Below are 17,341 nucleotides of genomic sequence, written 5' to 3'. Positions count from 1 at the left end.
TTGAAGTGACACTAACTAAGATTCATAGAGACCAAGAGATAAGGTCAGCTGGAATTCAGCTGGTGACAAGTTTTCACAGCTGAAACAAAGATGCAAAATGTTGCCGTTATCATGTTGAGTTGTTCTGATGATAATCGCAAATTAAGCCAGAAGAGTAAGCAGGAAATGGATGTCATCATCTGGGCAAACTGCCTCTCTCCCTGGTAACTCCCCTGTTACCAATCTATGGTAATATGCTAACGTTTATGTTCACAAAACAGTTGAATGTGGTTCCATGGGATAATCCTCGCTGCCAGGGAGTGTGAGATTTTGTGTCTGTTTGTGGGAGGCTAATGGGATACCTGAGATGCCAGAATGTCTAGAAGATGAAGATGTCTTTTGAGTGAATGCCTCTATCCACCTAACTCCTTCTCTTTGATTTGATTTCAGAACCTAAAACGTGTGGCGGAGGTGTGGATGGATGAATACGCTGAATACGTCTACCAGCGTCGGCCGGAGTACCGCCACCTGTCAGCCGGAGATATGACGGCGCAGAAGGAGCTGAGGAACCGCCTCAACTGCAAGAACTTTAAGTGGTTCATGAGCGAGGTGGCCTGGGATCTGCCCAAACACTACCCACCAGTGGAGCCTCCTGCTGCTGCGTGGGGAGAGGTAAAAGCTGTGAGGAAATAAGGTCCAAAATAGATACTTAAACTTAAACTTCAGCATGCCCACGCAAGGATTTATCATGAAAAGTTCTGGTTTCATGAACACATCGGTCAACCATTATTTCAGAGATGTACTGTACATGCTCTAATGCATACTTGACAGACAGATCTGTGGGAGAACAGCCATCAGATAAAAAGGTAGTGAACTCCCACCTGCTGTCAGCACTAATAGATTTATTTAAAGTTAGTTCTTTGGTCCTTCCTCTGTCTGATTACTTCAGGAAAAAAAAAAAAAAAAAACTTCAGAGACAAAAGTAGGAAGAACAATATCAAAGGAAGGGAAAATTATTATAAAAATGTATAAAGACTGTTCCTTAGGTAAAAGCAAAGTGAAAACAATGTTTTAAGCCTTTGTTTGAAAATGTCAGCAATTTATAATTCCCCTTATACTCTCTGAGAAACTCTGAATGCTGTGAGGCTTTTTCACCAACTCTGGTTCTCGGAACAACCGAGATCAAACATTACTATACTGTGTGAGGACATCGTTAATATATCCAGACTCAAATCATAGAGATAGTGCAGTGCAGTATTTACAAATGGATGAAACATGTCGTTTACTTTATACCAGAATCTGTAGCGCATGTTTGTATGGGTTATGCATTACAAATATATAAATAAAACTGCCAATAAGAATCATATAAAAGTCTGCATCCTAGTGACACCTCAGAGACAATCTAACAGTGGTGTAAAGTGAGGGTTCGATCGAGAAGAAACAGCAGGATGGAGACGGATAACTCTCTTTAGCAGCACTTTACTGTTCTCCGCACTTCATCAGCTTCACAACAACACCACCTTGTTTCTAACTCACATGTGGCTGAACTAACCAATCAGAGGCTAGAAGGACTTAGACTGAGGTGAATGTGAGGAAAACCAGATTATTATAACTGTTTTAAAGATGCTGATGTAAATATTTAAACATGTAAATAATAAGTGTGTAAACATAAATATGTAAATAGTTATATGTGTAAACATTGTGAATATATTTTAAGTAAATTAATTCAAATATATGAATGAACCTCTAAACCTTACAATGGTTTAAAAGCTTAAAATATACAAAATAGCCCATCTTAGTTCGCTCACCATTCATTAGTCTACTTTAGATGTCTTCTACTAAGATCAACCTCTCCATATACATTTTTAATATTATATTATAGACAACAAGTCCAACTAAGATGAACAGTTTCTCCTCTGCTGATACCGTAGCAGAGTTACATTTATTGCTGTGCATGAGGATCGGCTTGGGTTTTGTAGCACGAACACTGTACGGTGTCGTGCACTGGATAAAAAAAAAGAAGTAATCATCAGAAGCCATACATCATGTTCAATACAACACAGCATTTTTGACTTATTAAAATTAAATACTAGTGGGAGATTTCCAAGTTGAAAGCAGATGGGTGTGCATCGAGTTTGAGATAGTGATTGCAAAAATTCCCAGTGGTAACAACAGACGAGAAACGGTGATGAAACATGTTTGCAATAAGACGAGATTTATGCCTTTTCCTCTGGCATTCTGCAACTACAAGCAGAGTGTCCTGCCTCCCATACCCAGGGGCCAAACATGCCTATGGGCCCTTGCAAGGCTGTAATCAGGGCAAATTTTTAACCGAGGTCCTTTGGCAGCTGTGGGTGTTGTGGAGAGAAATTGTTACAATTTCCTGCAGTCCAGAGCAGCTTCCATCTATTCTTAAATCTACATTTAATCTGTCTGATTCTCTGTATCTCCTCTTGATGAATCACTGACTCTAAAGATCTTCGGGCAAAGAAGGTGATTTTTATTCACCTCTACTCCCTCAGCTGCTTTAATGAAACTAATAAAGTCAAATACTAGCTACATATATCACAGTTAAGTATAAGTATAGTAGCAGTGTGGAAGATCATTTCTAAGTATAAGGCCATTTAAAATGGTTTGCATGATTTCACAGATCAAACTTATATTATTAGGAAGAACCAAAAATGCTTGAGATATTATCACTGTGGTGTTCGGGACATCAGATTAGTCTCTCGTTGTTTTATTTGAATAATTTAAAGGCAACGTACTCAATGCAATAATCACAGTTGACTGACAGTCAGAAGCAGCTTTTAAAAAAACGTAATGTAAAACAGGAGAAAATGTGATCCAACCAACCGAAAAAAAAAAAAAATCACTCAACCAATTCAACAAACAAACTGATATTTTGATATTTGGAAAATATTCTCAGACCGTAGCTCACAGGACGGTCAGATAACAGAGTCTGAGTACTCGGTTTCCATAGCGACTGACAATGCACATTGACTCTCTTCATATCTAACCCCAGCATGCAGTTACTACTACTTAATGCAAGTGAAAAATATCCCGGGGGGGGGGGGGGGGATGCTGATACACTCTATATTTCTGTGCATTATGCAGACCTACACAAACACTGTTTATCATGATTAAGAAATTACATGAATGCCTGATGTTACTCACTTATATAAATGTTATCTCTCGAATATCTTCCTGTGTTACTGGTAGAAAGTCATTCACCTGAAAGAGCATGTCTGTGGTAAAGGTTACAGAGGTCCAAACCTCTGAGAGATCAAAGGCATATCGTGTGAGATATATATACAGTATATACTGTATATAGCATACACACAACACAGAACCCTCTGGAAGGTACATGTTCATTCTTGTATGCAAGAAAATGTGTGTGATCAATGTATTGATTGACATGTGTCTTCCTGACTCCATGTCCATGTGTTTCTGTGTGTGTGTGTGTGTGTGTGTGTGTGTGTGTGTGTGTTTTCTAGATACGGAATATGGGTAGCGGCATGTGTATGGAGATTAAACACTTTGTATCAGGAAGCCCCATCCGCCTGGAGAGTTGTGTGAAAGGACGAGGTGAGGTGGCCTGGAGTCACGGGCAGGTGAGGGTCATCCATTATGCTTCCTCTAGTAAAATGTCTGTTTTATTTCCCACCCTAACAGATTGGAGCTACTGTACATGTACAATAATATTATACAATACTCACCTCATGCTATATGGTTGCTGTGATGCACTGTAAATGTCATATTTGCACAGTCCTGTATGTCTTGAATTTGTTAATTCATTTGGATATTTTTAGCTGCACCAATTGATGTTGCTTAAACATGAGATTTATTCCCTACAGGTGTTAACATTTGGTTGGAGGGAGGATATTCGGGTTGGTGACCCCATGCACACGAGGAAGGTCTGCTTTGACGCTGTCTCTCACAACAGCCCCGTCACTCTGTACGACTGTCATGGCATGAAGGGGAACCAGCTGTGGCGCTACAGGAAGGTATGAAAGAGGAAAGTGGAGACTGTATTTACTGCCTCTTTTCAGCTAACCAAGTGTGCTGCTGTTTTGTTTGATTTGGTCAGCTAAGCATCATTTAGTAAATTAATGAATCATTTCATAAGTGTGGCTATCTGCTAAACATCTAATTAAATAATACGAGAAACACTTGACATAACACTTCTGCTTGTGTCTCCTTAATGACACAAAGTGAAAAAAAAGACAGCATATTTAAATGATGGCATTACATTTTAATTTGTCTGCTATTATGTCCATTTTGATACAACCACTGATGGAGTTGGACATTTTCAAAACACCTAGTGGCTTTCAAGCTGCCGTAATTTAATTTTTATATAAAAATATGATCAAATGACTATTTTTAATGTGAGAGGGGTCACTTGTAGTAACAAACAAACTGAGATCACCCAACTCTGCAGCTCTACAAAGCGTTTGAGCATCTTTCAGCTCATTAATTTGGTTTTCCAGCTCAAATTTACTGGTTTGGTTCATTCTTAACTGCTTTCAACTTTCCCATAATTTCTATAACCAGGTATCTGCATACCAATGCAGAATCTGTAGGCAATCTGTAGGTTCTGCTTTGCGTTTGTAGTCTGAGTAGTACTGACCAATCACATTTGAGCAGGCTTTGGTTGCATGCAGGTAAACAGTCTGGATGGAGAGCAAAAGAGGACAAACCAATGGCTGAAATGCAACCTCAGAACCCATCTGACTACAATTTAGCTTTTTATTTGCGTTTTTTAAATTTATCTGCATTCATATGCATATATCTATTGTCATATAATGTTGTCTGGACCGTCTCAAATCGGTTATAGGAACAGTCCTATTACAACAACGCCCGGTGCACAGAAGAGGAAGTCTTGGCCCAGATATCCGTTATCTGGATATCCGCTTGCTACACTGGAACCCCCAAAACACTGGTCTCACTCCCAGAGACTAAATCATCATCAGACAGATAGCTGATGGGTTACAAGATTGACTTTCCCACAGTACACACAATGAAAACAGAGCTGAAAGGAGACTGAATATTGGACATTCATCGGGTGTACACAAACATGACTCCAAATGAATGCTACATAATGTTGCTCATTGTCTGTTGAATGTGTAAATAAGCGAGTGTTTGCTTACATGTTCACCAAATTTCCAAGATGATAATATGTCAGTGTTGTGTATACAGCTTATTGTGCTGCCCCCATGTAGTCAAAAAAAAAGATCAATCAAGGTCAAAAAATTGAAGAAACAAGAAAAACATTCAGTAATAATAGCAACAGCTGGTTAAAATCTGAATTCAGCCTGCTAACTGCAGCATTATCAACATAAGTATTTATAAACCAGAAACAGTAGGTTGTGCAAAATAAAGTTATATAAAACATATAGAAACCATAGTTTGTAATAATTGTAGAGAGTAGAATATTTAAAAGGGATGTCTGTCTCTGCTGTGAGCTTCCTCTGTTTGAAAAGGAGTTTTATAATGGTTTGGTTTGTATCAATGGACAATGATAAGCTGCAGCAGAGTGGTGAGTTTTTTCTTAGACTCAAAGCTATAAGCAAAGTGGAACTATGTGGCATGAGTAATGCAGAAAACCATTTTAATGAGATCAGGGTTGAAAACCTCTCCTTTGATACACTTTTCTTATGTTAGTTTGATGAAGCAGCTTCATCATTACACTGAACAGAAGAAAACATTCAAGGCCTATTTATGAAAGGACATACAGTTGTGTCCCTCTTGGATTAGAATACAAAATAATTAATTTAAGGCCATGCATGATGCTTCTTTATTCGTCAGGGAAAAAAACAAAAAAAACTATTAAGTGAGGCCCCCCAAATCATATGGAGTGGGAAATAAAATGCCCTGTCAAAAGGTTTACTTCTCTGTACTGTGTGAATATGAATAAGGCTGTACTTTCTCTTTATGTGCTCTTTCTCACTCTCTTTCCTCCAGGATAAGAGTCTGTATCACCCCGTCAGTAACAGCTGTATCGACAGCAGCCCGAGCGAGCGGCGAGTCTTCATGAACACGTGTGACGCCTCCTCTCTCAGCCAGCAGTGGCTGTTTGAGAGAACCAACGCCACCGTGCTGGAGCACTTCAACCGGGGCACCAACTGAGAACAGTGGATGGTGAAATCAAATGTCTTCCAAAGAACAAGATCATTAAGAAATGATCGCCTTTGATTAGGTGAGTAATACAATACAGTACTAGCTTCTGTTAGTAGTTCTGTTAGGCTAGGAAAGTCAGATTGAAGTATTCAGAGACAAATAAATGCACTGTTGTGTGTTGGTCTTTTTGTGGGAGTAAAGACAATAAGGCAAATAGAAATGTCAACCTCATTCTTTAAACTTTGTTATAAACTTGTCTGAGATGCTGCAAGCTGTCTGTTAATTTTTCCTCTGTGTCACTGTTGTCCAGATAAGAATGGGTGCTACAAGTGAATAATGCGCTGCTTCAGAAACATTCCCTGTGGTACAGCAGTGATTGAGTGCACTGGCTGAGAGCTGAAGAGCTGGTTGGACCACACACAGAATTACATCGAATGTCCAATGATACAGTATGAGCTCATGACAAGGAAGCAGGTAAATCACTCTACTGTCAACTGAAATTCTTAGTATTGCTAAATTCTTTCTGATATAAAGAAGTTAAGTAAGTACTGATATAAACTGATTTAAATAAAATTATTCCCCTCTCTGTATTCTGTCTTTCTCCGTAGTGGGGGAACCACAGTGAAACCTGATTATCCTGTGGAAACCAACATGGAGCTTTTACACACTGCACTTTGGACCTCAAGAATTTCCAAGAATCAAAAATTTGCAAAGATGCTCCTTTCTTCAATTGCCAGTGTAAATCTGTTAAACACAGACCCTTTAATGGATGGTCTAATTCTTGCCTTTTTTCCCCTGGTCTTTTTTCAATTGATGCCTTAAAATTCTTCCCTGCTCCTTATGTTTTCATCTAAAACAACATTTGGTGATGTATATGGGACTTTTTGGAAGCCACAACTGTATGGAAACCGGAGAAAAGGCCTGCACAGTGTGTAAATTCACTGCAAGAAGATGCCTTTTTTCAGAGGACCAAATCTTGTACAGACCCATCTTGGAAGTGTAAATATTCTTTTTATACTGAGCAATAAAGCAAGAAAATGGTTGTGTAGGCTGTGTTCATTTGTATTTCAATATGCAGGGTTTTTTTTTTTGTTCATTTAAATGCTGTGTGAACATTTGCAGATAACATACTGCTCACACAGGTTAATGGAAAAGATTCCTTAAAGGCAAACAAAAATGGAACTACACAGAACATGTATTAACATTTATTAAATATGAATGTTCTTTTCAACAGGGATACAATCAAGGTGAAAAAACGAACAGCGTTAACAAACGAAAACTAAAACTTATTTCAAGCGTACCACATTTTTATCCATGCCAAATTGTTGCTGAATGGGTGTTGTTGGACTGACGGTTGGTCCTGAGTGAAATATCTCTATACTAAATGGATTTCTATGATTCCCAGACAATGTACTGTACCAAAAAATACTTTGGTGATCACCTGACCTTTCTTCTAATGCTACCTGCACATTGACTTTCTAGTTAGGAGAAAAATGTCTCAACTATTGAATGGATTGCCATGAAATGTAGTACAGATACTAATTTTCCCCATAGGATGAATTGTAACACCTGAAGGGACACCTTACAGTCCATTTGTCCAAATTTTACCAAATTCCTGCAAAACTATTATTCCCATTAGTCTCACCTGGTCTTGTATGCTTATTTTCACCTGTCAGCGAAACAACTTTTACCAGAAAAACAAGCCAGTCCATTTTGCCCCAGACCTTTCCCATTGTAAAATAGTCTCCGCCAGCCTGTAGGAGTTGGTAAAGAGACAACAAAGAAAAGACATCTCAAACACAAACACAAACACCGCCAGTTGTGTTGGCTGGAGTATTTGGCAGCTGCTTAGGGACTGAACTTGCATCTGTCTCTGAGTTAGTGGATAAATGATTTTACCTCAACATTTTATTAAACAGGTATGATTGACCAATTTAACAGTGACTGACTTGCAAAAATTCTTCAGTTGATTTACACATTATAATGAAAAAACAGTGCCAGATGCCTGAAAAGGAGGGAAAGCAACAACTCCACAGCATCAACTGTGACAACAGCATTTTTTTCACAGATATATGTCAAAACACGGACTGCAAAGAAAAATATACATTTGTCTACCTAATGATTATTGGTTGATTAGCAACAGGTGTGGAGTATAACTCACTATAGCCTGCAAAAATAAAAAAATAAAAAAAGGAACCTAATACATATGAATACCTTTCATTGCATCTGATAACCATATCCCAGATGTTATCACTACCGTCAGGCAACCTATAAATAATACAGCTGAAATTGACATGATTATCATTGTCAGAATATACATGACTCATAGTAGCACAAATATGTAACAAATAATAATAACATAACAGCCTCAGCCGGAATGCTGTAGACATGCACTTCATTAACATTATAGTACAGTTAAAAGAACCTGTAGTGAATTAAGGGTCAAGAATGGGAGATTCAAACTAACTTTTCTCTTAGCACACCAAAGGTCTTTGACGTTTTGAAGGCTGTTGCATCACTCAAGAACATTTCTTTATCACTGTTTGGGTAACAGTTAACCAAGTAAAATAACATGAAAGGTTATTTTACTTGGTTATTTTATTTGCTAAAAAATTCATTCATCACAGCCTAAATATGAAACAAAGATTGATAATGTAGTATTAACAACAAGTCTTCAAAAATAAATCACAATAATATGCTGGTCCATGCACTCCAGAACACCAGGGGCCTGTACAATGAAGCAAGTTCAACATACCCAGGATATCTTTTTGTTAGCTGGCTTCACTGAGCCTAACATTGGCCGTCCAGATAACCAGCACTACGAAGCTGTCTATCAACTAGCTCAGGCAACTCCGGGTTTTACCATCTAAATACCTGCACATTCATGTGAAAGAGGCGGGGTTGTTAATTATGAGCGACATCATCAGAACCATGAATGAAGTACTTCATATGATATGAGAGGAAACGATGATACCAAGTACCTGCGGAAAACTTCTGGTTTAGGGACAGCAAAACATCATATTCAGTGAAGTGCAGTTGTACAACAGAATAAGAAGATGCAGAAACACTGGAAATAATTGCCACATATGAAAAGTAGGCTAAGGCTTAAAATACATGTAGGAATGACTGTATATGACTTATATAGAGTGAATATTTTCTGCTATTTAGTTGGATGATGAAGAAACCGTTCTGAATATGTCACATAAAAAAAACTTAAGCAATGCAGAAGCAGAGAGTGGAAAAGCACTTAATGACTGATGAGTTCTATCTAACCAAAATGTTGCATTTATAATAAATGGGAGCTGATTAACAGTGTGTGGATTATTTCTCTAATAAAAGACAATCTTTCATTTTTATTTCCAGTTATCATCACACAGTTGTCTCATGTTATTCTGAGCTGCAGTGATGGAAACAGAGTGTAAAAACATCCACAATGTCAGCTGTCACTCCAAGGATAAAATCAAATTTGCACAATTAAAATGCAGCTAAAATCATCATCATGTGTTTAGTGTCGTAAACAATCTCTCTGTTTGTTAGAAGCTCTGTTTTAAAACCACAGCCGAAATACAAAGCCTGGAACAATAAAATGTTTCTACTGACCTATAAAAATATACACACACACACACACACACACACACACACTCATAACTTTATTGTAACTCTTTATTTCCAGTGATCTGATTGGTCAGCAGTCAGGGTGTTGACAGGTAATGATCCGATTCTCTGAAGTTAACCTGCTCCGGAGCAGGTTAGCATAAGTTACCATGGTGATGTACCCCGGTTAGAAGTGAACCACCGTTTTAAATCTGAAAACCCAGAGATAAAAATGAAGTTACCTCGCTAACCCTGAATCCTGCTTTGTAGTACAGGCCTCTGATCTACTTATAAATATTGTGTGTATGTGTGTGTGTGTGTATTGTGAAAGAAAATTGAATAGTAGGTTATCATTTTATAAATCTTTTGTATATATGTTACAAATGTTTTCAAACTAAGGAGTCAATGTTTGTTATCAACTGAATGTGATGTAATGTCATTGTCATTTTGGGGACACATGTTGGTGAAGAAATCCTACTCCTAGGCTAGTTGAACTCTTGAATCTGTTTCTATCTGAGGATTGCTTGCTGACATTTGGGGTTAGCTAGAGATAACTTTGTCTTAAGCCTACTGTTTTAGACACCATACTTGTTTGTAAGAAGGTGTAATGGTTTGTGGAAGTGTCCATTTAGGGACCAGACTGTTTTTAGCTTTGCTTCTGGAGAGGTATAAAGCTGTCTAGTTTGAGTTCACAATCTTTAGGGAAAGGGCCGGCTGAACAACATGCTTTCTCTCCAAAAATACAAGATGATTGTATTTTTGTTTGTGTTTGGACATTTGTATAATTTTTACTGATGATGTGATGGATTGTACAGTGTTTACAACTGCTTCAACAAGTAACAATGTTTAATGCTTTCTTTAGGTCTCCATGTGCCTCTTTTTCGAGAGAAAATTTCCACAACAGTATCCAAAGCCAAAATATCTTATTCCTCTGTGCCGTAGACCTCCATTGTCCAAAAACTATTAAAAACATGTCAATGAGCCACAACTTTGCACTGGGTAACATGTTCCATCACCAATAAGTTTGGGCACATTAGTTTGTTTAGAATCAGCTCCAAAGACTAATAACAGTGATCATGTTTTCAGTCTCCAGAGAGTTGTTCTGTGTAAGACACTGAGCGTGCAAAGGAATGAGTTTTGGTTTACAGTGCTCCGCTAGCTTTGCAACTTCTTGACTTTGTAGTAAGTCCTTTGAGAAATTTACAATTTAGTACAAAGTCAAGAGGTTGTGATGTGTAGCACAACAAGCAAGCAAAGTTGTGCTATATATAGTTTTTTGACAATAATGGAGGTCTACAGTACAAAAGGATAAATACTTGTAAGTAGAACTTGTTGGTTTTGCTCTGCACATGAGAATTGTTGACAAGAAAAATATACAAAATTGCCAGCCATGTCCTTTAACGTTAGGGAAAAATCATGGTTTTACAAAAAACCATGTTGACTCGCGGTTGGAAACTGGAAATGAACAGCAATCCCTTGTTATGGTCTAATTTTTTTGTTGACCCATCCATCCAACCTCCTCCGACCGCGGACTTTAACACCTTTGAGATTTTCTCCTTTACCCCTGTCATAATAACTATGAATGCTAGAAGGCTTTTCACTTTAACATAAATGTGTTTTGGCTCACTTGCTTAAACAACTAATCTGTCTGTTTTAATTATCATATCTGGTACACCCACAGTGTACCCACTCCAAGCACTGTGTGTTTGACCACTCAGGTACTTGACTTAGCCCCTTTATATAAGAGCAGACGTCTTATTGGAAATCTGAAAAAAACGAGGTCACACAAACTCAGCATCTCCGTGGGGAAATGTTAGCTTGCTGTGCAGGTTTAATTTCCAGACCGAGTAAAGGACAGCTACTGCTAAAGCCCAAAGTTCATTTGCCACTTTCACTTTTTTATTGACAAAATGAGTCATCAACCTTAGTGGCAAATCCAATACCTGAGTATGAGTCTGGGGATCTTACTGGAGGTCTAATGCCACCAAGGTCAAACAAACATCGGAAGCCTTTGCAGAAATGATTTAACCTTTGTTTCTGCAATACATGCAATAAGGGTAAAAAAATATATTATAAAATAGACCTCCAACTACCAAACTTCTCAAAAATAAACTGAAATTGTATGCCAAACATTTTTTTCTATAACATTTTGTCTTATTTGAATGGATGTATCAAACCTCCAATGATGAACACTGATCTATACAGCTTCATACAAACTACAAATGGCAACAAATTTGCCTTTATTTTAAAAAAAAGCCTTTTGAGACCCCACATTGAACGTTATAGTGGCACAAAATGACATCCTAGTGTCAGAAGTTCACTTCATAGCCAAGATATATTTACATGGAGAAATGAACCTCACAAATGTCTTCACAATGAAAAATTGCCTCCTTAATAATAACAAATGTCTCTTTAGTTATAATTAAACGTCTCCTCAATAATAATGAACAAATGCCTCCTCAATTAGTATATAAATGCCTCCTCAATAATTACATCTTTGATAATAAGGAAATGTGTATAAAGGAGGTTTCAATGAAAATAAATACATACACAAAACAAAATAAAGCCTGCACAAATAGCACTAAGAACTGCCCTACTTCAGATATCCTAGTTGAAGGTCATTTTTTAATATTTACACAAACTAGGCTCCAGAATGCTCCAAATCACCCTCCATCAGAAAAGCAAAAGACAGAAAAGATGTCTCAAAAAGGCCTAAACAGTCCAAAGTTTCTGGCTGACAATAACCCCTTTTACACATGCACTGCAACCCTGAAACTTTATCCGGAGGAGCTGTATGTGTGAACGCAAATGTTTGAATCAGTCGGACCGGACATTAAGTGGACTTTACCCTGCCAGCTCCCTGGTACAAAGTCTGTGTAATGTCTGATTGAGTCCATGTATGAATACAGCGGGTCATTTTCCAAAGAATTCACAGAGAGGGAGTGGGTGTGTTGATGAGTCTCTATCATGTGGCTGGTGCTGGATAAATGCAGCAGGCCAGCTAAGCTGCATTGTTTTGACTGAGCCTGAACACTCCACTGTGAAGCTAGCGTTAATGGGAGAGAGGACTTCCTATGATTTCATGTAAAATAAAAGCTGTTTCGTTTCTGGTGCAAAGCTTAAAAACGCTGAGTTACAACGGCGTGATTTTTTTTGCATCATGTCATGCCTCCTGCACACGGACAATCTACTGCTGTGTGCTACATACGTGAAAGGGCATCTCTGGACAATGTCTGGACCTGATCCTCCAGACATTGTTCAGGGCTCATATGTGAAAGCGGCTGAAATCTGCTAAAATGAGGTCTGCAGTTAGTCAAGAAATGATCAGAATGAGATGGGTGTGCAATTTCCCACTTCTCTTAAGCCCTGAAGACAGGGCGTAATCACATCTCGATTGGTCAAGAGGAAAATTAATCCAGCTGCTCTCAGTTATTATTTAGGTGCCAGTCCCCACACCTTGATCTAAATAACCCTCCAATCAACTCAAAGGAATTTCGACAGTCAGCTACCATGAATTAGGAAAAGAGAGATGACAGCAAGTACCCAAGAATTGGTGACTGCTATAAGTAGTTGAGTCATTTTTGCTTCCTCCAACAGCAGAAATAAATGGGGGATTCAACCTGTACAAAGAAAGAAGAGACAACATGAGATAAAAACAAGGAGAAAGAAGACAGTAAGACAGCTTAAGCTCAGTGATGGAAGATGAAAAAAGGACATGGCATCTACAGGAAACCTCCCAAAGCTTAATGCACACACGAATGCCTCATTCCCCATTCCTGTGTCCTAATTACTTTCCAGATAGTTATTTTCTATAATTTGTTAGATAAATAATATATCTGTTAGACCAACCACACTAATTCACTAAACACCAACTCATCAATTATTCACCCAACAATCTACTCACATGAAAAAATGTGAGTTAAATATAGTTCCTGGAAACTACTTACATTGTATTTACTTATTACAGTATTTTTGTTATTTATGTCGTTATCTATCAGTCTTTCATTCTTTTTTTTAAGGTTGTCTTTTTTGTTAAATTAGATATTTTATGTATGGCACCTTTACTTTGTTATTTCCATATCTTTATGACCTGGAAACTGATGGGAGATGCAGCTGCAGTTTACTTGCCAGAGAAAATGACAATGAAGCTTTCTTGAATCTTGAAAACATGTTTTCGCTAACATCAGTTCATTCTGAACTCAAGTTGAACATGAATGAACATGGCTGATACAGTAATACAGAAGCATAGGTATGGTGAACTTTCATATATATATATATTTTTTTTTTCTGTGCTGTCACCTTTATAGTATACCATTTTTCCACTTATTATACAAATATGTGTTTTTCCAAAGATTTTTTTTTTTTTTTATTGTTGAAAGATCCTTTCACTGTCTCAGTGTCACACAATTCATTTGAAAGTTTTGCAGCTGTGATTAGCTTCTCCATTTCCTCTGTGCATTGTATTGTGCTACAATTGTGTCCAACAACAGCAAACTCAAAAATCAAACAATGGTTGGTTCAAAAGTTGAATATAGTGAACAGTAAATTGAGATTTTGGACACTTCGGTGCAGAGTCACACAATGCTCATTTCTAATTTCTAATTTGTGGGATTTTTAGCGTATTGTACATATTTTGCACAGTACTTTTTTCATCCAACTGTTGAAATTTTTGCAATATATAGATACACATAACACTGTGCAAAGGTTTAGGCATTTTATTCAGATGTTTAAATTCTTATCGATAATGCAAACCCATCACAATCCCAAATTTACTCTGCAGCAACGACCCCCAAACATACAGGCAGAGTCATAAAGAACTATCTTCAGTAACAAGAAGAACAAGCAACAGATGGTTTGAGCCCCACAGAAGCAGCTGAGACGCCTAAATCCACAGAAGAACTGTGGCAATTTCTCCAAGATGAGGGAACAACCGACCTCCCGAGTACCTGAAAAACTGTGCGCAGGTGAACTGAGGAGAACTGCTGCTGTTTGAAAGGCAAAGCTGCTCACACCAAATATTGATTTAATTTAGGTTTCTTCTATTTACTTTACTTTGAATGAAGATAAGTAATAAATGAAAACTATTCATGGCATTATTTATTGAAACTCTGAAACTTTTGGACAGTTCTGTATATGTCACATTCAGAATTCAGATGCTCAAATAAAGGATAAATATGATGCACTACTAAACAATTTTTGTCACTTTCCAGTGTGAATACAGACTTAAAACACATTTAGGATGAGTGCAGTATGGAATTAGTACAGAGAGAGAGAGAGAGAAGTGTTTTTCTTAAAACAGAGGTCAGTAATAGTACGTTCCACATTTCCAACTTTTAACCATAAAAGAAAAAAAAAAGCCTTATGGTTGTCATTTTAAGCTTTGAGTCAGTACAAGTCTCATTGGTCCTTTAATTAACAAGCCTTCTGTCTGTCCTGGGATTTTTTTTTCTTTTAATTTACAGCTAAAATAAAAAAAAAAAGAAGAAGAAGAAAAAAGTCTAAAATTGAGTTGCCTACTCAAAACATTAAACCCTCAAAGAACTTCAACTTCAAAGAAAACCCTCGCCTGCACTTGTTCTTTGTCATATTTTATAAATCTGAATGTATTTTAATGATCATTGAAACCTACAGCGATGGGCTTTTCCACACAATGAATTCAAGCTCCAAGAAACGATGCTCTGAAGTGAAATTGGTTAGAAGTGACAGGCTGGTGTGCATTTTGACTAGTTTGATTATTTTTTTATTCACTTAAAGCTCTTCATTCAGAGTGTCATTTGAAATGATGTATGATTGAAAGTTTGACATCTCAAGCTCTAAACAGAGGCAGAGACAGTCTGAGGTGAATGGTGGTTAATCTTCCTAACTACTAACTCCAGATCTGTGTGTGTGTAATGCACCGTGTCGAGTCAATTTTACAAGGGATAGAGACCCACTGTCATTTAAATTCCATCTCTAACACATCCAGCTCGACATTTGCCTCCATCATATTACGACCCTGCAAATTGCAACCGCTCCATTTGATGATGTACGATATGAACATCAGACAGCATGAAATGGAAAGATAGATGCAAGCTAGAGACAAAAACTGAGACAAAAAATGCTAATTGAATCCTGCCCTGACTGAAAAAATAAAACTGTCTTCCTTCCTTGGTGTCAGCTTTTATCTTTCTTATCTGGAAAATATGTGTGCAGAAATGGGTCAGGATGAAAAGCAGCTTATTAGCATGTGTGTTAACCGCGCTAATGGAAGTATTAGTCGCATGTTGGAGATCAGACTGAAAGAGTCCTTGAGTGAAACATGTAATGACTCCTGGTGAAAGCACTGTTCCTCATGGGGAGACAGTTGCCGCCAGTGTGACTAATTCCACATGCTCCTCTTAGCTTGTGATTCCTTCAGTCCAGGGAGCCAGGAGAGGTGTGACAGGCCTGCTCTGCTCATAACCTATCAGCTGAATAATTACAGCTAACCTGCTTCTCCACAGGGCTTTGCTGCTATAAACGGCCCTGCTGCCACACACTAATGGAAAATCACAGCTGTAGTAGTGTTGCAGTGGCAGGCTCGGGTCACCGGGGACCTGGGTCGACGTATTTGGGTCAAATCCCTTAAAATGTCTCGCTGTTTAAAAAAAAGGCAGACTGGAGCTGTTCTACAAGGGTTGTGTATTTAGGTGATATAACACATCCTCTGGACGCCATTTTAAAGTCCAACTGAAATCATATTGCTCGTAAATTACATGTCTTCAGCTTTCATTAAAAAAAATAAAGAAATAAAGAACTAGAAAGAAAGAAAGAAATCAGCACCAAAAAGGGAGAAATATATACTTTTTTGTCATCGTTGTGCATATTTACACAATGTTATTGCTATGTGTACATTGACAGGACACTGATTTGTATAGCCAATCAAATCATTTAATTTTGCATCAAGTAGATGACACTGACTAACAGCCACATAGAAGCCTGAGAAACAAAAAAGGCCTCAGACTTTGACCCGCAACTCACATTAGCTTTCTAGCTAACGCTTCCTTCTCGTATACTGTCGCAGCATGTAGCCGGTCTTAAAATAATCAGGTCTTCAAATTAAATTAGTCTTTAAATTAGGTTTTACTTACCATAATCATTCCTCCTGTTCATACTGGCCGTCAGAAGATCCCTTCATAACGCACTTACAATATAAGTGGTAGGGCCCAAAATCCACAAGCCTCCTTCTGTGCAAAAAATGTATTTAGTCGTAGTCATGTATTTAAGGTAATGAAGCTTCAAATCAAGTAGATATCTTTCAATGTTAAAGTCTTTTTAGTGCCAAAGTTCCTCTTTTTGTTACAATACTTCCACCGCAGCTCAACAGGAAAACACTGTCCGACGAAACACAAAGAGGGAATTTGATGCTAAAAAGACTGTAAATGTGGTAAAAGTGTGCTCCTTGCATTTTAATGCACTCGATTTGTACTTTCTCTCCATTTTACCTCCTAGCTAGATTAAAAAAACACATCACCTTGATCATTAACTTGACAGTGTGCAACAACATGACACATTCACGGCACACGGCATACACAGGTTGCTAGCTTTAAAACTCCCAGCAGCCAAATAGAGTGGTGGGGGCCTGATTAAGGTGGTAATAAGGGGTCGGAATCAATGACAATACAAACAGGCC

The 17,341-nt window shown here is 37.9% G+C and overlaps 1 protein-coding gene across 1 annotated transcript in view; it reads left to right on the top strand.

The window, feature by feature from the left end:
* Window positions 1-7,106, top strand: part of LOC121909618 (polypeptide N-acetylgalactosaminyltransferase 10-like) — an 83,563-nt gene extending 76,457 nt beyond the window's left edge. The window contains exons 9-14 of the mRNA XM_042430134.1: window positions 430-651; window positions 3,474-3,590; window positions 3,834-3,983; window positions 5,941-6,175; window positions 6,407-6,570; window positions 6,705-7,106. Of these exons, the coding sequence (XP_042286068.1) occupies window positions 430-651; window positions 3,474-3,590; window positions 3,834-3,983; window positions 5,941-6,105 (654 nt within the window). The 3' untranslated portion in view covers window positions 6,106-6,175; window positions 6,407-6,570; window positions 6,705-7,106. The remainder of the gene's footprint in view (window positions 1-429; window positions 652-3,473; window positions 3,591-3,833; window positions 3,984-5,940; window positions 6,176-6,406; window positions 6,571-6,704) is intronic.
* The last annotated feature ends 10,235 nt before the right edge of the window (window positions 7,107-17,341 follow it).

The sequence above is a fragment of the Thunnus maccoyii genome, chromosome 13, assembly GCF_910596095.1.
Source record: "Thunnus maccoyii chromosome 13, fThuMac1.1, whole genome shotgun sequence".
Classification (NCBI taxonomy): domain Eukaryota; kingdom Metazoa; phylum Chordata; class Actinopteri; order Scombriformes; family Scombridae; genus Thunnus; species Thunnus maccoyii.
Note: the sequence above shows the minus strand (reverse complement) of the source record. Positions and strands in the feature narration are given on the sequence as shown.